Here is a 22225-nt window from a genome sequence, read left to right as displayed (position 1 = left end):
CCTCAGACGCACCTTATAAAATGAACAACGCTGCTAAGGAGGCTCATGAATACGAAAGTGTCTTTGTCTGGCAGGTTGGTTAAATCACATGAAAGGTTTTAACCCGCCTCATTTCGTGTTTTATGCCTATTTGTTCATCTCCGCATGAAAGCAGAAGTCCATCAGCTGATCAAACTTGAGCAGACCTTCCAGACAGAGAGCAGAGAGAGAGAGCGAGAGAGCGAGAGAGAGAGAGAGAGAGCGAGAGAGAGAGAGAGAGAGAGAGAGAGAGAGGGGGGGGGGGGGGGCTGCAAAAGTACAGGAGCGTTTAACGAAGACAGTAATCAAACCTGACTCGCCGTTTCCAGCCTTGCTTCATGTTAAAATGACAGCTACATCTGTGTTCATTCTCCGCAGCAGATGTGAATGACCTGCAGAAGCCTGAAAACAAGGAGCGCCAAACCACTGGAGTGGAAGCAGAAACCCGAGTATTCCCGTTGGTCACCTTAGAAAGGTAAGCGAACGCATCTGTTTAGCCTAAACGCGAAGGTGGCTCATCTGTTTATTTAGCCTGCAGGCTATCAAAAATATGTGAGACGTTGTAGATCCACGCTTTTTCGAATAATGACACTGATGAGTTTCTGTGAACTTGAGGGGGCGTTAAAAGAGCATGAATGTCACTCAAATTCGCTGGTTATCAAACGTAAACAGACCATGACGACGATTTTTACAGGTACAGATTAAGCCAGAGCTTGGATTTTCAGTGGGGAATCTCAGCTGACAGTATACATTAGTCCAAGGCTGACCTGTTGACATGGGCCAGATCTGTGTTCTTTAAACCAGTTTTACTTTCATGCTTTACTTAGTTAAGACATGGTTTGGTCTGTCCTTACATCTCTTGTGGCCCCTGTACTGGGACACTCTCTGAAAGTCACATATCAACAAAGCTATGCTGCACAGAAAACCTCGTTCCCTGTGTAATCTTAAGTCATTTGTTTTATAGCTGCTTTCTAAGAGAGCTTATCAGTGCTGAATGGACCTTGATCTCCCACTCTGGTGCCTAAGACCTGTAGAAACTACAGTTCTCTCTCTTTTTATCAACACGTGCAGGCCTTACCTCTTCTCCTCCTGCTTGGTAATACTCTTTCTTTTTTTCTTTCTTTCTTACTGCTCTTTTTAATGCACTGGAAATGTCACACAAAATGTAGCACATTAAAAAATATAGCATAGTATTACCTTGGGGATCAATATTTGGGATCAATAGCATTTTATATTCTATTTTGAAGTATTTTGAAGTGAGAAATAATATTCATACATTCTGCTTTCTCTTGCTTTCTCTCAGTGCTCTCCAAAGCTTGAAAAATTGTTAGCAGGCAGCAACAGTAATAAACTGTAATACATTCCACGGTTGGTCAGGTATAGCCTGATACATGCATGGTGTAGGTATCATGTATGAAGTATTGTGGGCTACTGTTTTTAACTACTACTTCAGATCTCATACTGTGCTTTCTTAACAACCTAAAAGCCCAATAGAACAGCACATACTTCAGTTAAACTAAGAAGGCATCTGTACATGTTTACCACAGATGATGTAGTTGCTTATTATCTACTGCATACTGCATTAGACCTTATATAGTGCTATCTAAATGGAATTTCCATAATCTGCTCATGTCATGCTCAGCAAACCATGCACATGATTTGTAAAGTAAGACATTGTCAGCATTTTAACTTTACAATGTTCAACCAAGTGTCTATTAATGGTCCACTTTTTCAGTTAATTACATCCCTCTTCTTTGAATGTTGCATTATATATTTATTATTATAAGATTTCCACATTCAGCATTTTATGTGTTTATGTTGTGATGTCCATTTTTATGGCTTTTTTTCACTACTGCATGCTTATGTTACTATATGTAAGGTTCATGGCATATATTCCTGTGTGACGTCAGCTTTTGCAGCTTTTGTAACTGTACTTGCAGCCCAACACTGTACAAGGCATGAAATTACATGGAAACTGGTTGTTTCTCTTTCCTCCATTCAGCATCTCTCTCTAAATCTTTACATTTGCTCACTTTTAAAAACATTTTTAGTGTGTGCTTGCATAATTAGATCGCCGTTACAATTATTTGCACTGACAAAACATTCTCTTTCCTCCTCAGATGCTCCCTTAAGACTTCTGACTCAGACATAAGCAGGCCTTCCAAATAAATTTTGACTTTTTGAAAGTGACTGTCAGCTGATTCAGTCAGCGTTCCTGTTAAACCACCGGCCCTCCAATTTTGTGCAAAAATGGCTAGCTACAGCCCTGCCCCTATGCAAGAGTCTTCTACAGAGGTCTCCAACGGCAAACTGAAGTCGTCTGGTTCTGAGGAGTCAATAAAATTAAAGAAAGAGATTTCCTTGCTCAATGGCGTCTGCCTCATTGTGGGGAACATGATTGGCTCGGGCATCTTTGTCTCTCCTAAAGGCGTGCTGATGTACAGCAGCTCCTATGGCCTGTCTTTGGTAGTGTGGACCATTGGTGGAATATTCTCAGTGTTTGGGGCACTTTGCTATGCCGAGCTGGGAACCACTATCACAAAGTCCGGTGCCAGTTATGCCTACATCCTGGAGGCCTTCGGAGGGTTCCTGGCCTTCATCCGTCTGTGGACATCACTTCTCATCATCGAGCCCACCAGTCAGGCTGTGATAGCTATCACCTTTTCTAACTACATGGTGCAGCCCATCTTCCCTACCTGTGTCGCACCCTATGTGGCCAACCGCCTGCTGGCTGCAGCCTGCATATGTGAGTAATCACGCAGCATGTATGTGTAAGCACATGTCTCTTTGTGAAAGAGTCCCAAGAATAAGATAAGTCTAGATTTCGGCAGAGGTGGGTAGAGTAGCTGAAACCCTTACTCAAGTGAAAGTGTGGTTACTTCAGTGAAGTAAAGCCTAGGCAGAATTTGGGTGCCCCCATCTTGCTTGCTATACTATAAAATTAGAGGCTAACTAATAACACCAATGAAAAATTGGCTAAATTATACACATTTATAATTGGCTAATTTGTATATAGCTGATTAGTGGACATTCACTATGGGGATCTGTTCTAAAGTTAACTGCTGCTGATTAAACTTTTTGATGATTTTTTTTTGACAGATGTGTTTGTTAGGTTTTTTGAAGCTGAAGTCAGAAAGAATGTCTACATTGAACCTGCTTCATTAGACAGGTTGAGCTACTTGTCCTGGATGAGCTACTTCTTGTTGTCCGACTATAAGCTAAAACAAATGACATAGCATATTCTTATCTTTACATTTTGTCTCCTTATTGTCTTTTTTTTTATTATTATTTTTTATAGATAGAGACAAAATTACAAACAGATGCAAGAGCATAAAGTACAAAATATTGTAAATAGCATAAATTACAAAACCTTGTCAGGTATGGAATTAACATAAATATGGGTCTCTATTTTTTAATTAGAACAAAGAAAAAGAAAAAACAAAACAAAAACAAAAAAACAAAAAAGGGGGGGTGGGGGGGTGGGGGGTAGGTACTCAATCGACAGACAAAGAGGACAATGATGCAATATATGAAAGGAAAGGGCGCCATTTGTCATAAAAGTTGGTAACACGGCCATTGGAGGTTGCCAGTATCTTTTCCATTTTTAGAGCTTGTAACACATCCCTAAGCCAAACAGAAATTACGGGAGGACTGGGAGATTTCCACAGATGGAGAATACAACGTCTGGCCATTACCAAAGTAAAGGCTAGTACCCCAGAGTGCATGGCTGACAAATGAGGGAGATTCACGGAATGTCCAAATATGGCAAGGAAAACATCTGGAGCAATGTTTACACCTGTGATCTTAGTGAGGGAATCAAAATATTTGGTCCAAAAAGTAGTCAATGAAGGGCAAAAATAAAACATGTGACTAAGGTCACAAGGGGAATTGCCACATCTGTTACAACAATCATCTACTGATAATGGATAAAATTTAGATAATTGTGACTTTGATTGATGTACTCTATGTAGAACCTTGAACTGTAAAAACTGAAGTCTGACACAGGGCGCTCCTGTACGTATTGTTTTAATTGCCCCATTCCACAAGTCATCCGTAATATTAATCCCTAACTCACGCTCACATGTCTGTCTAGTTTTAAGTAATGTAGTCTCAGTAAATGTCATGAGCTGTGAATATATAGAAGAAATGAGAGATTTCTGAAAAGGGTTCAAATCAAACAAAGGTTCCCAGTGTTGGGATACAGATCGAGAGTTATATGAAGGAAATAATGTTTTCTTTTTTTCTTTTGTGATTTAGTTCCAGATGCATACACTCTTTTTTGAGACACGATCAAGCAGTTGCTTTTCCAGCCTAACTTGAGAATCTTAAATAGCATAATGGAACAGTAATAACCCAGAAAGTTGTTAGGGGACCCCCTGGAGCTTGCGAGGCTCTAAGCATTTGCTTATGTTGCTTATTAGGTAGAGCCAGTGATGAGTACAAAATAATTTCTTCTTCATTTTACCCACCATTCAGAGAGCGTTTGAGAAGAGCAAAGTGATATATTTTTCTGCAGGTGAGGGCACAACCTGTAGGGCTGAAACACACCATTTAGTGTCGCTTACCACTGCCACTGGTGGCACACATAAATATGTACCTCATATACCTTAGTGGAGAGATCATTTTAATCAGGAAGGTACAAATCCATCAAAATTATAAACGTCCACAAAACTATATGACCAAGACACATAACATCACTGTAAAGTAGTTTAGGGAATGGGGCAGCACAACTTTCCACCACTTGTATAGTCATTTCAACTTACGTCACTCAATTCCATAGTGACATTCCACTGAATCCAGGTGTAGATGCAAAATTCTTGATAGTTAGGTTTATCAAAACACTGGTGAAAGTATAGCCCACAGGCAAAAGTTGGTCCATGAGGACTTTTAATTTGGCCTGTCAGAAAGTTACCCTAAACTCACCCCTTCGCCCAATGAGAGAACTTCCTTTATCATTTGTATTTTTTAAGTATTTTAGTAATATAATGTAGTGTAATGTCATAAAATACATTTTACAAACTTGATTTGAAGCCTGCCAACCCTTATTTATATATCCTTCATACCAATTCTGATCTGATATTTCATCTTTAAAAACTACTGAGCTTTAAAATAAGCCTTTTTTAATTGAAGCATTTCTAATATTGACCATATTGATACCAATTCCTGGTATCAGATGGCTTTCATCTTCACTGAGTAGTAAAGCAGGGCCTCAGTTCAGTATAAAGCTCAACACAGACCACACCTCAAAATACACCAACATTTATCGGCCTGTGTCAATGCTGAGGTTTTGGTCTAGTTGGCTTTCATTTAGAGAAGAAGACAAAAGCCAGTGTCTCTGTGTTTGTTTGTCTGTCAGTTTGAATCTTTGATGCAGTTGTTATTTCATTGTATGTGGATATTGATCATTTTGCTTGTCCATAGTCTTGGACGGTAGCACAAAGAGGAAGAAAGTGTGCTCAGATGGCAAGAAAAGGGTAGTGAGACAAGCAGCGTGACATGATGTATTGATCAGCGCTATGGAGAGGTAGGAGGCAAGAGAAAGAGGAACGTGAAAGCTGACAGAGACTAAAGGCACGAGTTTTAGTTTCCTGCATGTTTATGCTGACACAGACCGTTATTAAAGCCAGTTTACCTGATGATACTTATACAGTAGAGATCTGTATTGGAATATACACTGAATTCTGTTATTTCAGCAGAGTGAAAGGAAGTTGTGGTGCGCTGCTGTTAAAGATTAAAAAAGCTAAAGAGGTAGACAAGACAGAAAGTTGAAAAGTGAGTAAAGGGTAGAGGTAAAAAGAAGGAGGGGATAGTGGTTCATGTGGGGCTTTTGCTGACAGCAGAAAGTGAATCACTGACATTCACATGATTCTGTCTAATACTGTCTTCCCCTGGACCTGAACAATTAATCAGATGGTTACTCACTGGGGCATTGGGGCAGTGGGGCAGTCATGTGCTGTCGGTCACAGGGCCAGTTCCCTAACCTCCAGCCCATGACTGAGGAATACACCTAACCCCCAATTGCTCCCCGGGTGCCGTGGATAGGGCTGCCCACCACTCCGGGCAAGTGTTCTCACTGCCCCCCTTCACTTCACGGATGGGTTAAATGCGGAGGTGGAATTTCCCCATTTGTGGGATTAAAAAAGTATCACTTACTCTTGTTGTATTAGGGTCATTTTGGGCCGTTTAGCACAGAACAGGGACAGAACAACATGTAGCTTTCTGGCACCAAGGAGCCCTCTCAATGTACACATGCTGTGTTATTATTATATTATTATATTATTCAGTACTTAATTCTAAAACATTATTTAGCATATTATGAATATATAGTGATTACTATGGATTATTTAGTATCTTTAGTAACTAGTATGAATTATTCTGTTATTACCATGACTTGAATAGTAACTGCTATGATTTATTCAGTTACATCTATGAATCATATGAGAAGCATTATGACTTTAGTCACCACTATGGATTATATAGTAATTACATTGAATTATTGACTATTATGAACCATACATTCATTATTATGGAATATTCAGTTTTTACTCTTAATTATACATTCATTATAATGAATTATTATGTTACTAGCACAAATTATACAATAACAACTATTATTTATTTAGTTACTGCTATTAAATATATAAATAAATACTACAAATTATTCAGGGACAGCTATGATTTATACAATAATTACAGTAATTACTTTATTATTCAGTTGCTAGTATGGATTATGCTGTAATTACTACGAATTATTCAGTTACTACCATGTATTATGTTGTAATTGCTATGAATTATTCGGTTACTAGTATGAAACTCATAGATAAGTTATAAGAGGAAGAAATTAAAGTGTGGCTCTTAGGGTTTGGGGGCTACCCCCTTACAAATCTGAGCCTTATTACATTCTAAAGCTTATTATAAAGTAATGGACTGTGGTGCAAAGTTATTTTTGAGAATAAACTTACAATTTACATACATAAACACCAAAAGTAATATTAGTGTCGATGAGTCTTAGATGACTCACTTAGATGTGCACACATACAGAGCACAAGTAGAGTGAAAAGAAGTTTTTTAGAGGGTGTGAATGTGCTGATACTAGGAAGGTAAAGTCCTCCGCACAAGACTCTGACCCTTGTGCTAATCACTAATGACAGATCAGCATGTAATGCACTGAGAGAGCGAGCGAGAGAGAGAGAGAGAGAGAGAGAGAGAGAGAGAGAGCAGAGCTATCCCAGAACACAGTTACTCTCACACTCTCTTTGGTAGGGATTGTTTCAGGTGGTGTCTCTAATTCTCAGGTCAGGAGAGAGTAATATTTATCTATCCACAGAGAGCCAGAAGCAGATTTCATTTACAATATCAGAGTCTTGCAGTAGGACATTGCTGAACTTTGCTCTATTTAAGGTTTCCTATCTGTAATTATCCACTTAAAGATTGCAGTAACTTACAATAGTTACAACTGACCAAACTTACAATAGACCAATCCGGAGATGCAGTGACCCCTAGGCTTTTAGTGAGCTCCGTTGGTATCCAGCCGCTTCATTATTTACACCTCAGTTCAGAGCATACAAAGCACCTACTAACTAAGTGTAATTTCCCTTTATAGGAGCTGGTATTGAATAAGCCTGAGTCAGGGGGCTGGGATGGAAATAGAGCATTTTTGCAGAGGATGCCTGAGTCTTTAATCATACTTAACCAAACAGTGACAGCATGGTAGATTGACTTTTCATGCACCTAGGGTAATAAACACTGATAAGAGGAGAGATAAGATGATGTTACAACAAAGTTACCAAATGTTTTCTTGGGATGGTAAGCCATATCTGAAAGGAAACAGTGAAGGTTTTCTGTGTGTCTGTGAAAAAGAGTGCAAGAGAAAGAAAAGAGAGAGAGAACTATATGGATTGTCTTTTGAGGCTTAAGGCTGTAGTCCTAAGACTTGTGTATAGCACTGTACATATATATTAGGGACTAAAAGTTTAAGAACTTTAAGATGTTTGAGGGATTTGTTGAGTCAGATGACTCAAGTGAATCAACTGAAGTGAATCTGCTCATCAGAGGCTTTTGCACAAGCTTGTAGAATTCATGCCAGCTCATTTGCTCACTTTCATTAAAGCGGAAAAAAATGGAGACATAGTAAATACTGAAAAGTTGTAATGAAAATGTATTATTATGTGTTACATTACAAAATGATGCACAATAAAAGCATTTTCACTAGTGGCTTCAACCCTACTATATTAATTTTTGGCTTTTTTATATGGAAATATAAATAACAGTCTCTCTTTACATTGTGTTGAAATGCTCCAAAATTACTGAGAAAAATCTTGCTCCATTCAAAGTTAAGAATGTTTTCCCATATGTGTACACTGTGTAAAACCATGTAAAAATGCATTCAATACACATACAATCACAGCTGTTTGCTCTTTCTCTGCTTCATGTAAATGCTGTTCTAAGCTTTATCATTCTTCCACTCCCTGAAAAACAGACAGCAGGAGTGCTGATGTCAGCAGCCCCACTTCCTCAAGCCAAGCAGACAATCTTACACAAGATATATACACAAGCACACCATCTCTCTCTCTCTCTCTCTCTCTCTCTCTCTCTCTCTCTCTCTCCCCTCTCTCTCCAGTTTCTGGTCTCTCTAAAACATCACACCATGATTTTAATGAAGCCTGTGAAAATTAGAAGTATGCACTGGCTCCAGTTTCACTGATCTAATAACAAAACAGACTCAGACTCAGCCAGCTTTCCTCAAGGATATCAGTGTTGTGACTGGTCTGTGTTATTGGAATGTTGGATGAGCTTTGCCAAAACAGTGGTTTAGTTTTATATTAAGTGTAACCCTTTCAAAGATACCTGGTCAAACACACAGGAGCACTTCAAGTTTCAACCTGCTGAACCTTCCATTCTGTAAATTGCTGAAGGCTGTAGTCTTGGAGCTTTGAATATGGCAACTGTCATATATGAAAAACTCTCTCAGTATAAATAAGTAACATGGTATTATGGAAAAACCTATATGGAATTTGTCAGCAAATCAGCCAACCTCTCATTTTTTTTCATGTGCATATCTGCTGATGCTGATGCCAATATAGTTATATAGACAATTCTACTGAATTGGTTCAAACTGTGGTCCCACAGTAAAAAAATATTTTTGATTTCTTTTAAGGAAAAGTTTAAACATTTAGATTTATGTTGCTGTTGTCAGAAGAATTGTCAATGCTGTTGTCATAATTTGAAAATGCCTGTTGCCTTTTTTATTGTGTGTAAATTCCATGAAGAATGGACCATGTCACTACCAAAAAATGAGTAATATTAGAAATTTTGAAAAGAAGCAAACCCTTTAAGTTACATTAGAAGATGGTTTTGACATCTGTAAAGTTCCTCCATAGATACAGTGTATTTGACAGTATATGTTAAACAATTATGGGACATGACTCTATTCTGCAGGTTTGCTCACCTTTGTAAACTGTGCCTATGTGAAGTGGGGGACTCGTGTACAGGACTTCTTTACCTATGCCAAAGTCATCGCTCTCATTGCCGTTATCATCACTGGCCTGGTCAAGATATTCCAGGGTAAGCACACAATCTATCCTCCTCTTATTATTTAGTACCTCTAAACAAAGACTGCATGTGCTGTACACACTAATGCTATTCTTTGTATTTACATGTGCTTCAGGTTACACCCAGAACTTTGAGGAGTTGTTTCATGGTTCGTCCCATGACCCTGGCGATGTGGCCCTGGCTCTGTATTCAGCTCTGTTCTCCTACTCTGGCTGGGACACCCTCAACTTTGTAACTGAGGAGATCAAAAACCCTGAGAGGTGAGGAACAGTATACACTGTCTTCATATAGTTTGTTTTAAAGTTTTATTTCAACTGTTTCATAAAGTGAAATGAGTTCAGAGAGACCAGTGTACAGACTGCTGAAGACCTCCTGTCTCTACACTCAGCAATGCTCAAAAGATCATTTAGAATAAGATGTCTCTTCAGTGTTTAAGTTTGAGATTGCTGGTTTAAATTAACTCCTTTCAAACTCCAATTATGTCTTTATTAATGACAAAAATCCCAAACGACAAGTAAGAAGAATAAAAATTAAGTCAATAAAAGTAAAAATAAAAACTTTCTGTGCTCAAGAGCAGAGAAATAAATATACCATAAATTGTCCTTTGGGCATACTGAAGACCTAATTTTAAGGATGTAACAATGTACTTATTTTCATATTTTAACACTTTGTTTCTGATTTTCCATTCTGGGCTCAGGATTTGATGTAATTTTCTATGTTTTGATGCAAAAGAGCATCAAAACAGTTATATTATAGTTATGTACTAGGAAGGGCCTAGTTTCCCAAAAGTATCTTAATGTTAAGATCGTCTTACAAGGTGGAGAGAGTGTTTAATGTCATGCTTCCTCTACCACTTAAGCAAGATCTTTGTTCTAATATGATTTTGGGAAACACAGCCCTGATTGTTTGGACTTAGAAATAGAGCTCTCATACAGCTTTTTTAATGCTGCACTAGTAAGTATTCCCAAAAGTAAAGAAAATATTCCTCTACAATTTAGGAGTGATCATACGTCCTTTTTTCCAGAATTTGTCCTCTTTTTGGGACCTTAAAATGCATCCAGATTTTAAATCCTTCACATGTCCCTCCTCCTTCCCCTCCCACTTTACTCTGATATGATGCACCAAAATGCTTAGTTTTTAATCATTGACAGTGCTTTCAACAAAAAATCAGACAACGAGAGAACCTCAGAAGAGACCAAAGGTGTGTCAGTGATACAGTTTAAAATTTTGATTTGATATTGGACTGAAATCGTTAGTCTTATCCAATTTCATGCGGGTTGCACTCTGCTAATGATCTCAGGTTCTCTCAAACTTTAACTAGAACTTGAGAATAAACCTTTTTTTTTTCATTTGAGATTTGAGGTCTGTTTATGGTCTGAGGTCAGCCCTGAAAGGGTCATTTGTACCTGTTAATTTGTACCTAAGGGACATTGGTGTTGAAACATTTCAAACACCCTCTGTTGCCCTCTGGTGGGCACATTTATGTAATACAGGAACCTGCCGCTGTCCATTGCCATCTCCATGCCCATTGTCACAGTGATCTATATCTTGACCAATGTGGCCTACTATACTATTCTGCCTATTCCTGCTATCCTGGACAGTGATGCTGTGGCTGTGGTGAGTGCCCTTTTTTGGTCCTGACCATGATCACAGATTCAAATTAAAGAATAATGCAGGAACAGTTCACAGTGACAAACTTTAAACTTACATTTTTCATGTGAAAAATAAAGTTCAGTATGTTGGTAGCTGACTAATCTACGTGAAATGTAACAGACTTTTGCAGACAGAGTTTTTGGTGTGTTTAACTGGACCATCCCGCTGGCTGTCGCCCTCTCCTGCTTTGGGGGACTAAATGCATCTATCTTGGCTGCTTCAAGGTGAGTGATGTTCAATAGCACTTCTGAACAAATAACGTGATTAATGACAGGGGTGTCAAACTTAGGCCCTGGAAGGTTGGTGTCCAGTAAAATTTGATGATTTCCCTGTTCAAGAACCCTAATAATGGTCAAAATGGTCCTTTTACTTTGTCCATACATGTGACTGGTCATATTAAGCATGCAAAATTTGATATTTTCATATATATATATATATATATATATATATATATATATATATATACACACACACACACACACACACACACACACACACACACACAGAAAACAAACCTTTTAACAGGCCAAGCTTTCATTAAAGTTGATAACTTTTAGAAAAGAAGAACTGTACAATGTAGAATGTATATGAATTGACAAAACACAAGGAAATAAACATTTTTTCATTTCCATTATTATAGACATCATGTTTACATGCTGACAGGTCCAAAATTGCCATTTTTGCCTGTAGTGTCTTGCTTTAAGTCATGAATTGAATCATGTGTGTGTGAACAGGGAAATCATTAAATGTTCAACATTTCTGATTTACAACATCATCATCCTGTGCTGTTGTGTCTGATGTGTCATGTGCATGTCGTTCTCCAGGCTGTTCTTCGTTGGCTCCAGAGAGGGCCATCTACCTGAGTACCTGTCCATGATTCACGTTAGCCGCTTCACCCCTATCCCCGCCCTGCTCTTCAATGTCAGTCACCTTCCATTCTTCTGGTTGCTAATTGTATACATCCCCTATTGACTTTGAATCTGTAAAGACCCTTGTGAATGTTTATGGTACTCAAACCTGGTCCAAGAGTACCCCTGTCCTGCATATTTTCAAGTCAAGTTAGGTTTATTGTAAGGGTGGGCAATATGATATTTATCATTATATAAACTGTGTCACATTATTTCTCAATATACTTTTCTGATCATATCATCACTACTTAAAGAATACTGACAGCATGTTTCATTACAAAGACAGCATAATAACATAGGCCACCATTGTAAGTATGAATATGTTTCTAATGACTTGCCTGATTAAATTCAAGGTTAAAGAACCAAAATTAAAAAAATAATCCTGTTTTGGATTTAGTCCAGTGTGTGCACTAAATCCAAACTTTTGTGTTCAAACTTTTGCATATGACTGTATTTTGCCATATCGCCTACTCTTAGTTTATTATCATATGTATTCAGAGAACAGTGCACATAAAAAAAAAAATACAATGAAATCCTAATACTGCATCAGCAGTTGGAGACTATTACCATAAAGAATCTTTCACTGAATGGTTCTTTAAAGAACCACAGGAAGGAACTGCTTGAGAATACAGAACCCTTTTAAAGTCTTTCAAAGTAAAAACCAAACTGTATGTCCAAGGCAAGAACCATTTAGGAAACATTATTATTAATAATGCATTTGAGTAATAGCTTTGTGCTGGCCTACAGGGTGCCATGGCTCTGGTGTATCTATGTGTGGAGGACATCTTTAAGCTGATCAACTACTACAGCTTCAGCTACTGGTTCTTTGTGGGTCTTTCCATTCTGGGTCAGCTGTACCTGCGTTGGAAACAGCCAGATAGACCACGCCCACTGAAGGTATACACAGTCTGACTTTGTAACCTTCTAGAGGATGATCATAGGGAATTTTCATTTGTCCAGTGCTTTAAAAACAATTCTTTTAGTGATACTCTTCCATTATAATATTTAGTTATCAGAATCAGATGCTACATTTTCATCTTTTTAATTGTTTGTCCTCCTTTCTTCTCTTTCTCAGCTCAGTATTGTCTTCCCGATTACCTTCTGCTTTTGCACCATCTTCCTTGTGGTGGTCCCGCTTTATAGTGACACCATCAACTCCTTGATTGGCATTGGAATCGCCCTCTCTGGTGTACCTGTCTACTTCCTCTGCTGCTACACCCCAGCCATGCGCAGGCCACTGTGGCTGCGCAAGTTTATTGGTGAGATCGCATTAAGTTACTGCAGTTTGTCACCAGCACCATTGTTTGTTAGTTGTTTTCAGGGCCTGTACCTGATAACAATTAATCCATTTTTTTTCTTGATGCATATTTTCAGCATCATCCGGTACGCTGATTCAGAAGGTTTGCTACTGTGTGCTGACAGAGATGGATACAGATGAAGGGAAAATGGAGTAACAGTGATGACAAGAAATGTCCACACAGTATGCAGAATCCTTCATGACTCAGTCATGATCACCAGTGGGGTAATTTGACTGATGTAACAAGCTTTGTGGGTACTGATTTATACAGCTGCCTGAATGACATTTCTCAATAACATACACATTCCTTCAGGACTAAAAAAAAAAAAAAACAATTTAATTTCCTGCTGCAGATATTTATGTATTTTCTCACTTGTTTTGGAGTATTCTGAATATTTTCATATGTTACAAGTAAATTACATTTTAATGCAGGGACGCCCAGCAGCACTTCCTGGGGATTTGTGAGTTACTTATTGATCAGTCAACCAAACCGGTCCTTTACTTTTTTGAGAAAAAAAGAAAAAGGGTAATGAGCAATAAGGTGATCAGTTTCCCCTTTAATATTAGTACAGTAATGCATTTAGCATGATACCTGTATCCAACCCAGCATTCATTATCCTCCCACTCTTTCACTTCCTCAGTTTCTTCATAATTATATACAAATTAGACTATGAAATGTATGCTAACTAGCCGTTAGCCTATCGTCTCCTCCCAGGGCCTCTTCTTTCCACCCTTTGGTTGTTGTCCTTGCTTTGGACTGGCCAATTTTGCTGTTGACATGGGTGCTGACGCTTGTTGCAGGGGGTTATGGGTAAAGGTCTGCCTCAGGGGGCCTTAAAAGACAGGTGGTTGAGGAAAGTTAAAAACATACAGTAACCATACTCTCTCAATAACTGACACAAAGGTGCACACTCAGGCTCACCTTTGGCTGCCATGTCAAGGTGTCCTTTAATCCTCCGCTCTCTCTCCTCCAGCTGCTGAGCCAACTGAGCGTTTTTCCAACCTATGAGAAACAAGTTGGAAGAACAAAAGACAACATAAAATAATGATAACCATGTTAACCTGACCCTAAGCTCTAAAACCTAAGCTCTACAGGGCCCAAAGAAAATCACAGAACGCCGTCTGTTTAAATGGGCCACACTGATAACAGTAAAAATGTTTGATCAATTTCAGTGTGTAGAACTAGAACTTTCTGTGCTACCATGGTTTATGTCACTGTATAAAATATGCACGAGGCTTTCTTTCTTGTTTTTTATTTCCATGTTTTTTATTTTCCCCCAAGCAAGTGTGTAAGCTCATTCTGAACAGAACTCAAAGCAGTAAGCACTTATTACTGATTTATTCAACAGTGATTATAAAGAGTGATTGAAGAGCGGCTTAAATTCCCGTTCATGCATTTTCTTTTTCAAAATGGTTGTCTGTGACAACGTGAATAAAGATCTCTGGATTTCCCTCTTTGTTAGATATCAAATAAAGCCATGGCTCTGAGACTTCAATTATTAGGAAAAAAAAAAAAAGGTAAATAAAACAGCAGAAATTTGCTACCTTTGTGCATCAGCCTTAATACGAGTTAATATGTAGATACCTGTAATAAGTCAGAATCCATTGCTGTTTGCTTAAAATCACATTACCAGCTTCTAATCATTACTGGAAATGTTTTGATAAAGCTTTTGCACATGAAGCGCCACATGCACCTAGCCCTTCTCCACAAGTGGCTATTAGCACTCAATCAGCTATTGGTGCTTCTGTAAAAGTAGTGCTTGGCATCAATGATACTATTGTGTCCTTGCTACCATTAATTAGCCTTGAATCAATATGTAGTCAGGTCACTGGTGTTACTGTCCATAATTTTGATTAAATGCAAGAAATCCCAATTGTATTAAAAGTTACAGACATGTAAATACTGATAACTGGCTACCACCCAGAATTTTCATACTGGCATGTGCCTATTCACAATGATTCCTATTTACAATGTAACGAAAGTAACTAAGTGGGCAGAACAAATGTGTGACAGTTTTTTTTGAGTAAAAAAGAAGAAAAACTAAATGAGAAGGGACAGATGGAACACATGCACCAAATCACAGCAAGCATTGTATTTGTGAACAGCACCTAGTACAGGGATTAGGTGATATAATATGGTGTTTGCCTGACAGTATATGGTGCTCAACTTTCAGAAATTCTGTGCAAAATGTATAATAGAAACTAATAACTTAAAGAGAGAAACAGAGAGACAAAAGTATCACACAAACACTCCACATGGCACGGAGCTATGCTATACCCTTCTTGATGCTCTCAACGAAGCCCTCATTGGGAGGCAGGGCAGAGGGGGGATGAGTGATGCGGTCTGGGATGCGAAATTTCCGCCTCACTGTGGGATGCCTCAGCAGGGCCACCTGGCCGAGAGAGAAGAGGTTTGAAGTCATCCAGTAGGTAAACACCGCCTAGGGAAGAATGCACATACACAAAGTTACACTTACAGGGGTCAGATGAATGTAAGGAAAAATGCAGAGAGACAGAGAAAGAGAGAGAGAGAGACTGACTGACCGTAGGGAAGTTGATAGTCATGGGCAAGATGATAAATGGCATAATTCTGAAGACAGTTTTCATTGCTCTCAGATTAGGGTTGTCCACACCAGACTCCGCTCCTAACTAAAAGTTGGAAAAATGTTTGAGAGCAGTGCTTTTCAATCCTGGTCCTGGAGGCCCACTGCACTGCGTATTTTAGTGCTTGTCCTGCTTTTACACACCACTTCAACTCAATAACAGACTGTTAATGACCTGATAAGTGGAATCATTTGTGCAGGGCAGGGGGCCTCAAAGACCAGGGTTCAGAAACACTTGTTTAGGGAAAGAGACAGTGTTGTTTTAATGGGGTTAATAGGCAGTTTAGATAAAACTGCCACATACATTTTCAAGGCATTAAATGAAAAATATTTGATAAACCTTACTGTCTCCCATCCAAAAAAATATTAATTTTACCTTTTATTAACATTCAAATTGATCTTTGCTAACTTTGAATGTGATGCTTGACAAAATGCTGTCAGCTTTACAAGATCATATTATTATACTCAAATGGTCAAAGGTTGAACTGCTGGCAGTACCTCTAGGATTGCAAACATCGTCCCAGTGACAGCCAGTGGGAGGATGTAAAATGGATCTGCTGCAGTTAGATCTGTGAACCACCATAATCCTCCAGTCTGCAGACTGGGCACTGGGAGATAAGACATCTTACGCAAGGCAATAAAAAATGAGATAAAAATTGGTGCCTGAAAAGAAAAGAAAAAAGAAAAAAACACATACTCAGTGAAATGTATCAGCAGAACTTAAGTTTGTTGTGGCAATAGTAATCTAGCTCTAAATATAGCAAAGTCAGGTATTACAGTAGTAATAAAAGAGTACAGGATTCCATACTGACCTGTACCAAAGGCACCAGGAACCCTCGGAGAGGGTTCACATCATGCTTCTTCTGGAACAACATCATGTCAGAATATGCCTTTGAGACTGAAAAGCAGAAATGTACAGTTAAAATCTCAGTTTTAAAAATCATAATAATTAAACATATCAGATAACGAAGCTAGTAGTTAATAATCTACTACCTAAATAAAAAACAGCAGAAATAATTGAGGCTCCTATTACATGTTAACCAAGTCAAAACTGTCTCAAAAATGAGATAAAACTCAGAAAAGAATACAAAAAATGCTTTCTGTAAATTCCAGTAGTCAGAATACATGAAGAGAATTTAGAAGAAGGTGAAGAACAATAGCTGTGAAGAGACACTGACACTCAAACTTGTTGCCACTCTGCTTAGCCTCATTCATGCGATTTGTGAGCTTGGTCATCTCTGGGAGGACATTGTTCAGTTTGGCTGCCTCCCTCTGGCCCTTTACAATGACTGGAAAAACTGCACAACGAGCTATGATGGTGCCTGAGAATCAAACATTGCAAGATTAAAATCAATTAGCAAAGGAACCTTCCATTCATATAATTCACTTAAACCATAAACAAAAGTTTTAATGCATGTTAAGTTGTACTGCATGCTGCTTCCTACTCTCCTACCCACCTGCAACAATGGCACCCCACCAGGGCAGCCCAATGCCAACATGCATGAACTCCAGTAAGTTCTGAATCAGGCCCACAGGAGTAAAGCTGCCAAGACCTAATTCTGCTAGGCTGGGCTCTGCTCCTGCTGCCTGCAGGATATCCAATGCCATGACAGGGGCCTCAGTCACTTGTTCTGTGATTGGCTGTGTAACTATTGGTGTGGGGTCCGTGACAGGGACAGATACTGGAGCAGACGATGAGACATCTGCTGCTGGGCTAACAGTAGGAACTGTTTCACCAAGTGTCTACAGAATATAAAGTGTGAGAGAATAATAGTGTTTCAAAGGCAGACAGAAACAGCAGAATCAATCAAAGGAATATATATACAGTCATCAAGGGTGTATAAACACTAAAAAAGTCACTGTAGGAAAGCATAAAACACTTCATATTTCAAAGAGGCTACAGTTTCTTGCCAACACACCTGTGAGCTGTTATGGCGGACTGCCACAGCACTGACCAGTAGTAACTGTCCATGATTATGACACCCACCCAGAGCCCGGATTAAAGGACCCCTGCTTCTTCTGACTGTGTGAAGATGTGATCTCTGTTCAAAATACTGCCGGGGGGATGGGAGGATGAAAGTGAAGAGAGCATTATTGCTGTCCATGAAATCATGCAAGAACATAAATTATTCAACTTGGGTGCGCAAACACACATGCAAACTAAGACACACAGAGAAATTCAAAGATGTTAAATAAATACAGTGATGTCTCAATTTGATTGTACAATACATAAAAAAAGAAGTGCTTGAAATTCTGCTAGTTTTTTTCTGTGTTTCTATTTTCAGTTTATTTGAACTATCAGGGTTACAATATTTTACAATTATGTGCTATTATGTACCATAAGCTAATATATTAGCCTCAAGCTGACATGGAAGGTGCTTTTCCTCTGTTCTTTTTCTGTGATAAAGAAAGTACATTGTTTTCAGAGGAGGGAGGGTCTTCCCTCATTGTGGGGTTGCTTGTTTAATTTTTATTGTACTTATGCAATATAATAAGTATTAACAAGAGTATTTGCTTCTGTCTGTTGAGTGTATTGTTTGATGTGTGTACTGAAGACCGGCTTTATTAAATTACACAATATACAATGCATTGTTACATTCCTACAACTTAACACTAACAAAATTCCCCTCGACAAAATCCCTCCTATTTAATAGTCATGTTAAAGTTATGAAAAAAAAAATTGTATCACAATAGATCTGTAAGTTTTTTGTTTTTTTTTTACAATGTACAATATATTCCCAATATTTATTTATTTTTTTGACAACTAGTGGCACTTTTTTGTTCTAACTAACATTTTGAAAATATTCTCAAAAACTATGAATCCAATTATTTGTATTCACAATTTCACACACATGCTGCACTAAATCCAACAAAACAGGACCCGTTTTGTTCCTTTTAATCAAACACACGATTAGGAAGCGTTATTTAAGCACTGATATCCAAAATATGTTCAGAAAAGCACATTGTGACATGCTGTCATGTAATTTATGGCATATACATTCCAATCTGACACGTCTCAGACTTTGAAATCCAAAAATGAGATGAATTATTACAACTTGCTTAAATTCTAGCCGCCTTATTCTTGTTTAAATCCAATGCTTTTTTCCCATCAGAATGAGCAGTGTTTCTGACCTATCTCACTAAGCCAATATCATATTTCTAATCTAATTCTCAGTCTGAACATTCTCTCTGGATTTCACTCAGACCTCAGGTTAAAGGGTTCATAGCATTCAGTTCTCCATCCATTCAGGCAATATATGTAAACCAAACTGCAAAAACGGCTGTCCTGAGTCAGTTTTCGTGATGCCATTTTCCACCTCTTCAGCTTACAGCAGTTCAGCTCTGTTCATTCACGCCTACGTCATATGAAGTGTTTCAGCCTGGACTGCTTTGTAAAAGAGGAGCAATACAGAACAGTCAGAGCAGAGTTCAAATAGTAACTTACAGGGGAGAAAAGCAGGATAAGGGCCCTTTAAGGGTCTTAAGAATAACGGCTGCAGGCATGTCAAACCTGTGACCTTCCGGGCCAAAGTGCTGGAGATATTAGCATTTACCCTCATTCAGCGCTCTGACTTCGGCCCTAGAAGGCCTTGCTAATCAGCTGATGAGCGGAATCAGGCATGTTTAATGAGACATCATGCTGAAGAAAACACGCTGTGTTTTGGCCCGCGAGGACTCTATCTTGACACATGTAGAGTTAACCAAGCTAAGTTAATTCAGAGTGATGGCAATAACCTGAATAATGTAGAAAGCTAAAGGAGACATTCCGACTGGAAGACTTGGGTCAGCATGACGTCTCAGAATCACTGGTTCTGAACGCAACACTAGTTGGCAGGAGTTATTAAAACAGGACCTCTCTCTCTCTCTCTCTCTCTCTCTCTCTCTCTCTCTCTCTCTGTCTGTGCGGCTCTGACCTCTCTCTCTCTCTCTCTCTCTCTCTCTGTGCGGCTCTGACCTCTCTCTCTCTCTCTCTCTCTCTCTCTCTCTCTGTCTGTGCGGCTCTGACCTCTCTCTCTCTCTCTCTGTGCGGCTCTGACCTCTCTCTCTCTCTCTCTCTCTCTCTCTCTCTCTCTCTCTCTGTCTGTGCGGCTCTGACCTCTCTCTCTCTCTCTCTGTGCGGCTCTGACCTCTCTCTCTCTCTCTCTCTCTCTGTCTGTGCGGCTCTGACCTCTCTCTCTCTCTCTCTCTGTCTGTCTGTGCGGCTCTGACCTCTCTCTCTCTCTCTCTCTGTGCGGCTCTGACCTCTCTCTCTCTCTCTCTGTCTGTGCGGCTCTGACCTCTCTCTCTCTCTCTCTCTCTCTCTCTCTCTGTGCGGCTCTGACCTCTCTCTCTCTCTCTCTCTCTGTCTGTGCGGCTCTGACCTCTCTCTCTCTCTCTCTCTCTTTGCGGCTCTGACCTCTCTCTCTCTCTCTCTCTCTCTCTGTCTCTCTGTGCGGCTCTGACCTCTCTCTCTCTCTCTCTGTCTGTGCAGCTCTGACCTCTCTCTCTCTCTCTCTCTCTCTCTCTCTCTCTGTCTGTCTGTGCGGCTCTGACCTCTCTCTCTCTCTCTCTCTCTCTCTCTCTGTGCGGCTCTGACCTCTCTCTCTCTCTCTCTCTGTCTGTGCAGCTCTGACCTCTCTCTCTCTCTCTCTCTGTCTGTCTGTGCGGCTCTGACCTCTCTCTCTCTCTCTCTCTCTCTCTCTCTCTCTCTCTCTCTCTCTGTGCGGCTCTGACCTCTCTCTCTCTCTCTGTCTGTGCGGCTCTGACCTCTCTCTCTCTCTCTCTCTGTCTGTCTGTGCGGCTCTGACCTCTCTCTCTCTCTCTCTCTCTGTCTGTGCGGCTCTGACCTCTCTCTCTCTCTGTCTGTGCGGCTCTGACCTGTCTCTCTCTCTCTCTGTCTGTCTGTGCGGCTCTGACCTCTCTCTCTCTCTCTCTCTCTCTCTCTCTCTCTCTCTCTCTGTGTGGCTCTGACCTCTCTCTCTCTCTCTCTCTCTGTCTGTGCGGCTCTGACCTCTCTCTCTCTCTCTCTCTGTCTGTGCGGCTCTGACCTCTCTCTCTCTTTGTCTGTGCGGCTCTGACCTGTCTCTCTCTCTCTCTGTCTGTCTGTCTGTGCGGCTCTGACCTCTCTCTCTCTCTCTCTCTCTCTCTCTCTCTCTCTCTCTCTCTCTCTCTCTCTCTCTCTCTGTGTGGCTCTGACCTCTCTCTCTCTCTCTCTGTCTGTGCGGCTCTGACCTCTCTCTCTCTCTCTCTCTCTCTCTCTCTCTCTCTCTGTGTGGCTCTGACCTCTCTCTCTCTCTCTCTCTCTCTCTCTCTCTCTGTGTGGCTCTGACCTCTCTCTCTCTCTCTCTCTCTCTCTCTGTCTGTGCGGCTCTGACCTCTCTCTCTCTCTCTCTCTCTCTCTCTGTCTGTCTGTGCGGCTCTGACCTCTCTCTCTCCCTTTCTCTCTGTGCGGCTCTGACCTCTCTCTCTCTCTCTCTGTCTGTGCGGCTCTGACCTCTCTCTCTCTCTGTGCGGCTCTGACCTCTCTCTCTCTCTCTCTCTCTCTCTCTCTCTCTGTGCGGCTCTGACCTCTCTCTCTCTCTCTCTCTCTCTCTGTCTGTGCGGCTCTGACCTCTCTCTCTCTCTCTCTCTCTCTCTCTCTCTATGTGCGGCTCTGACCTCTCTCTCTCTCTCTCTCTCTCTCTCTCTCTCTCTCTCTGTCTGTGCAGCTCTGACCTCTCTCTCTCTCTCTCTCTCTCTCTCTGTCTGTGCGGCTCTGACCTCTCTCTCTCTGTCTGTGCGGCTCTGACCTGTCTCTCTCTCTCTCTGTCTGTCTGTGCGGCTCTGACCTCTCTCTCTCTCTCTCTCTCTCTCTCTGTGTGGCTCTGACCTCTCTCTCTCTCTCTCTCTCTCTGCGGCTCTGACCTCTCTCTCTCTCTCTCTCTCTCTCTGTCTCTCTCTCTCCGCTAAATGAGCTCAGCTAACTCAACACGGCCGGCAAGGTCCTTCACCCGGCAGAGCTCTGACTGACCCCAGCACACACACGCACACAGCACACAGGGAGAGTGACCCACCCCGCTCCGCGTCCACGCAGGCTGCGCCGTAGAGAGGCTCGGTAAATGTGTCCGCTTGAAGAAACAGGTCGTTAGACAGACGGGCACCCCTCTGCCTCTGAGCGCCGCCATGTTGAAGAAGAGCTGACGCCGGACGGGGAGGCAAGAGGGACAAACTGCGTT

At 40.4% G+C, this 22225-nt stretch overlaps 2 protein-coding genes across 3 annotated transcripts; one reads left to right on the top strand and one right to left on the bottom strand.

Annotated features, from left to right (window-relative positions):
* The first annotated feature begins 288 nt into the window (after positions 1-288).
* slc7a7 (solute carrier family 7 member 7) lies at positions 289-13777 on the top strand. 2 transcript variants are annotated; one of them, XM_017699596.2, is made up of 11 exons: positions 289-493; positions 983-1114; positions 2139-2764; positions 9457-9582; positions 9686-9830; positions 11064-11187; positions 11344-11447; positions 12048-12144; positions 12879-13028; positions 13207-13390; positions 13506-13777. In XM_017699596.2, exons 3-11 carry the CDS (start codon positions 2269-2271, stop codon positions 13583-13585), a joined length of 1506 nt encoding a protein of 501 aa, XP_017555085.1. In that variant the 5' UTR covers positions 289-493; positions 983-1114; positions 2139-2268; the 3' UTR covers positions 13586-13777. The 2 variants fall into 2 exon arrangements, with proteins under 2 accessions (XP_017555085.1, XP_017555084.1); XM_017699595.2 differs by lacking the exon at positions 983-1114.
* A 188-nt stretch (positions 13778-13965) lies between these two features.
* On the bottom strand, positions 13966-22221 carry oxa1l (OXA1L mitochondrial inner membrane protein). Its single transcript, XM_017699597.2, has 10 exons — positions 22064-22221; positions 17951-18085; positions 17489-17774; positions 17210-17353; positions 16844-16929; positions 16530-16694; positions 15973-16077; positions 15707-15869; positions 14351-14431; positions 13966-14261 (listed from the first exon to the last, which is right to left on the bottom strand). The coding sequence occupies exons 1-10, from the start codon at positions 22172-22174 to the stop codon at positions 14122-14124; spliced, it is 1416 nt and encodes a 471-aa protein (XP_017555086.1). The 5' UTR covers positions 22175-22221; the 3' UTR covers positions 13966-14121.
* Between the last annotated feature and the right edge of the window lie 4 nt (positions 22222-22225).

Source organism: Pygocentrus nattereri, chromosome 2 (assembly GCF_015220715.1).
Source record: "Pygocentrus nattereri isolate fPygNat1 chromosome 2, fPygNat1.pri, whole genome shotgun sequence".
NCBI classification, from domain to species: Eukaryota; Metazoa; Chordata; class Actinopteri; order Characiformes; family Serrasalmidae; genus Pygocentrus; species Pygocentrus nattereri.
Note: the sequence above shows the minus strand (reverse complement) of the source record. Positions and strands in the feature narration are given on the sequence as shown.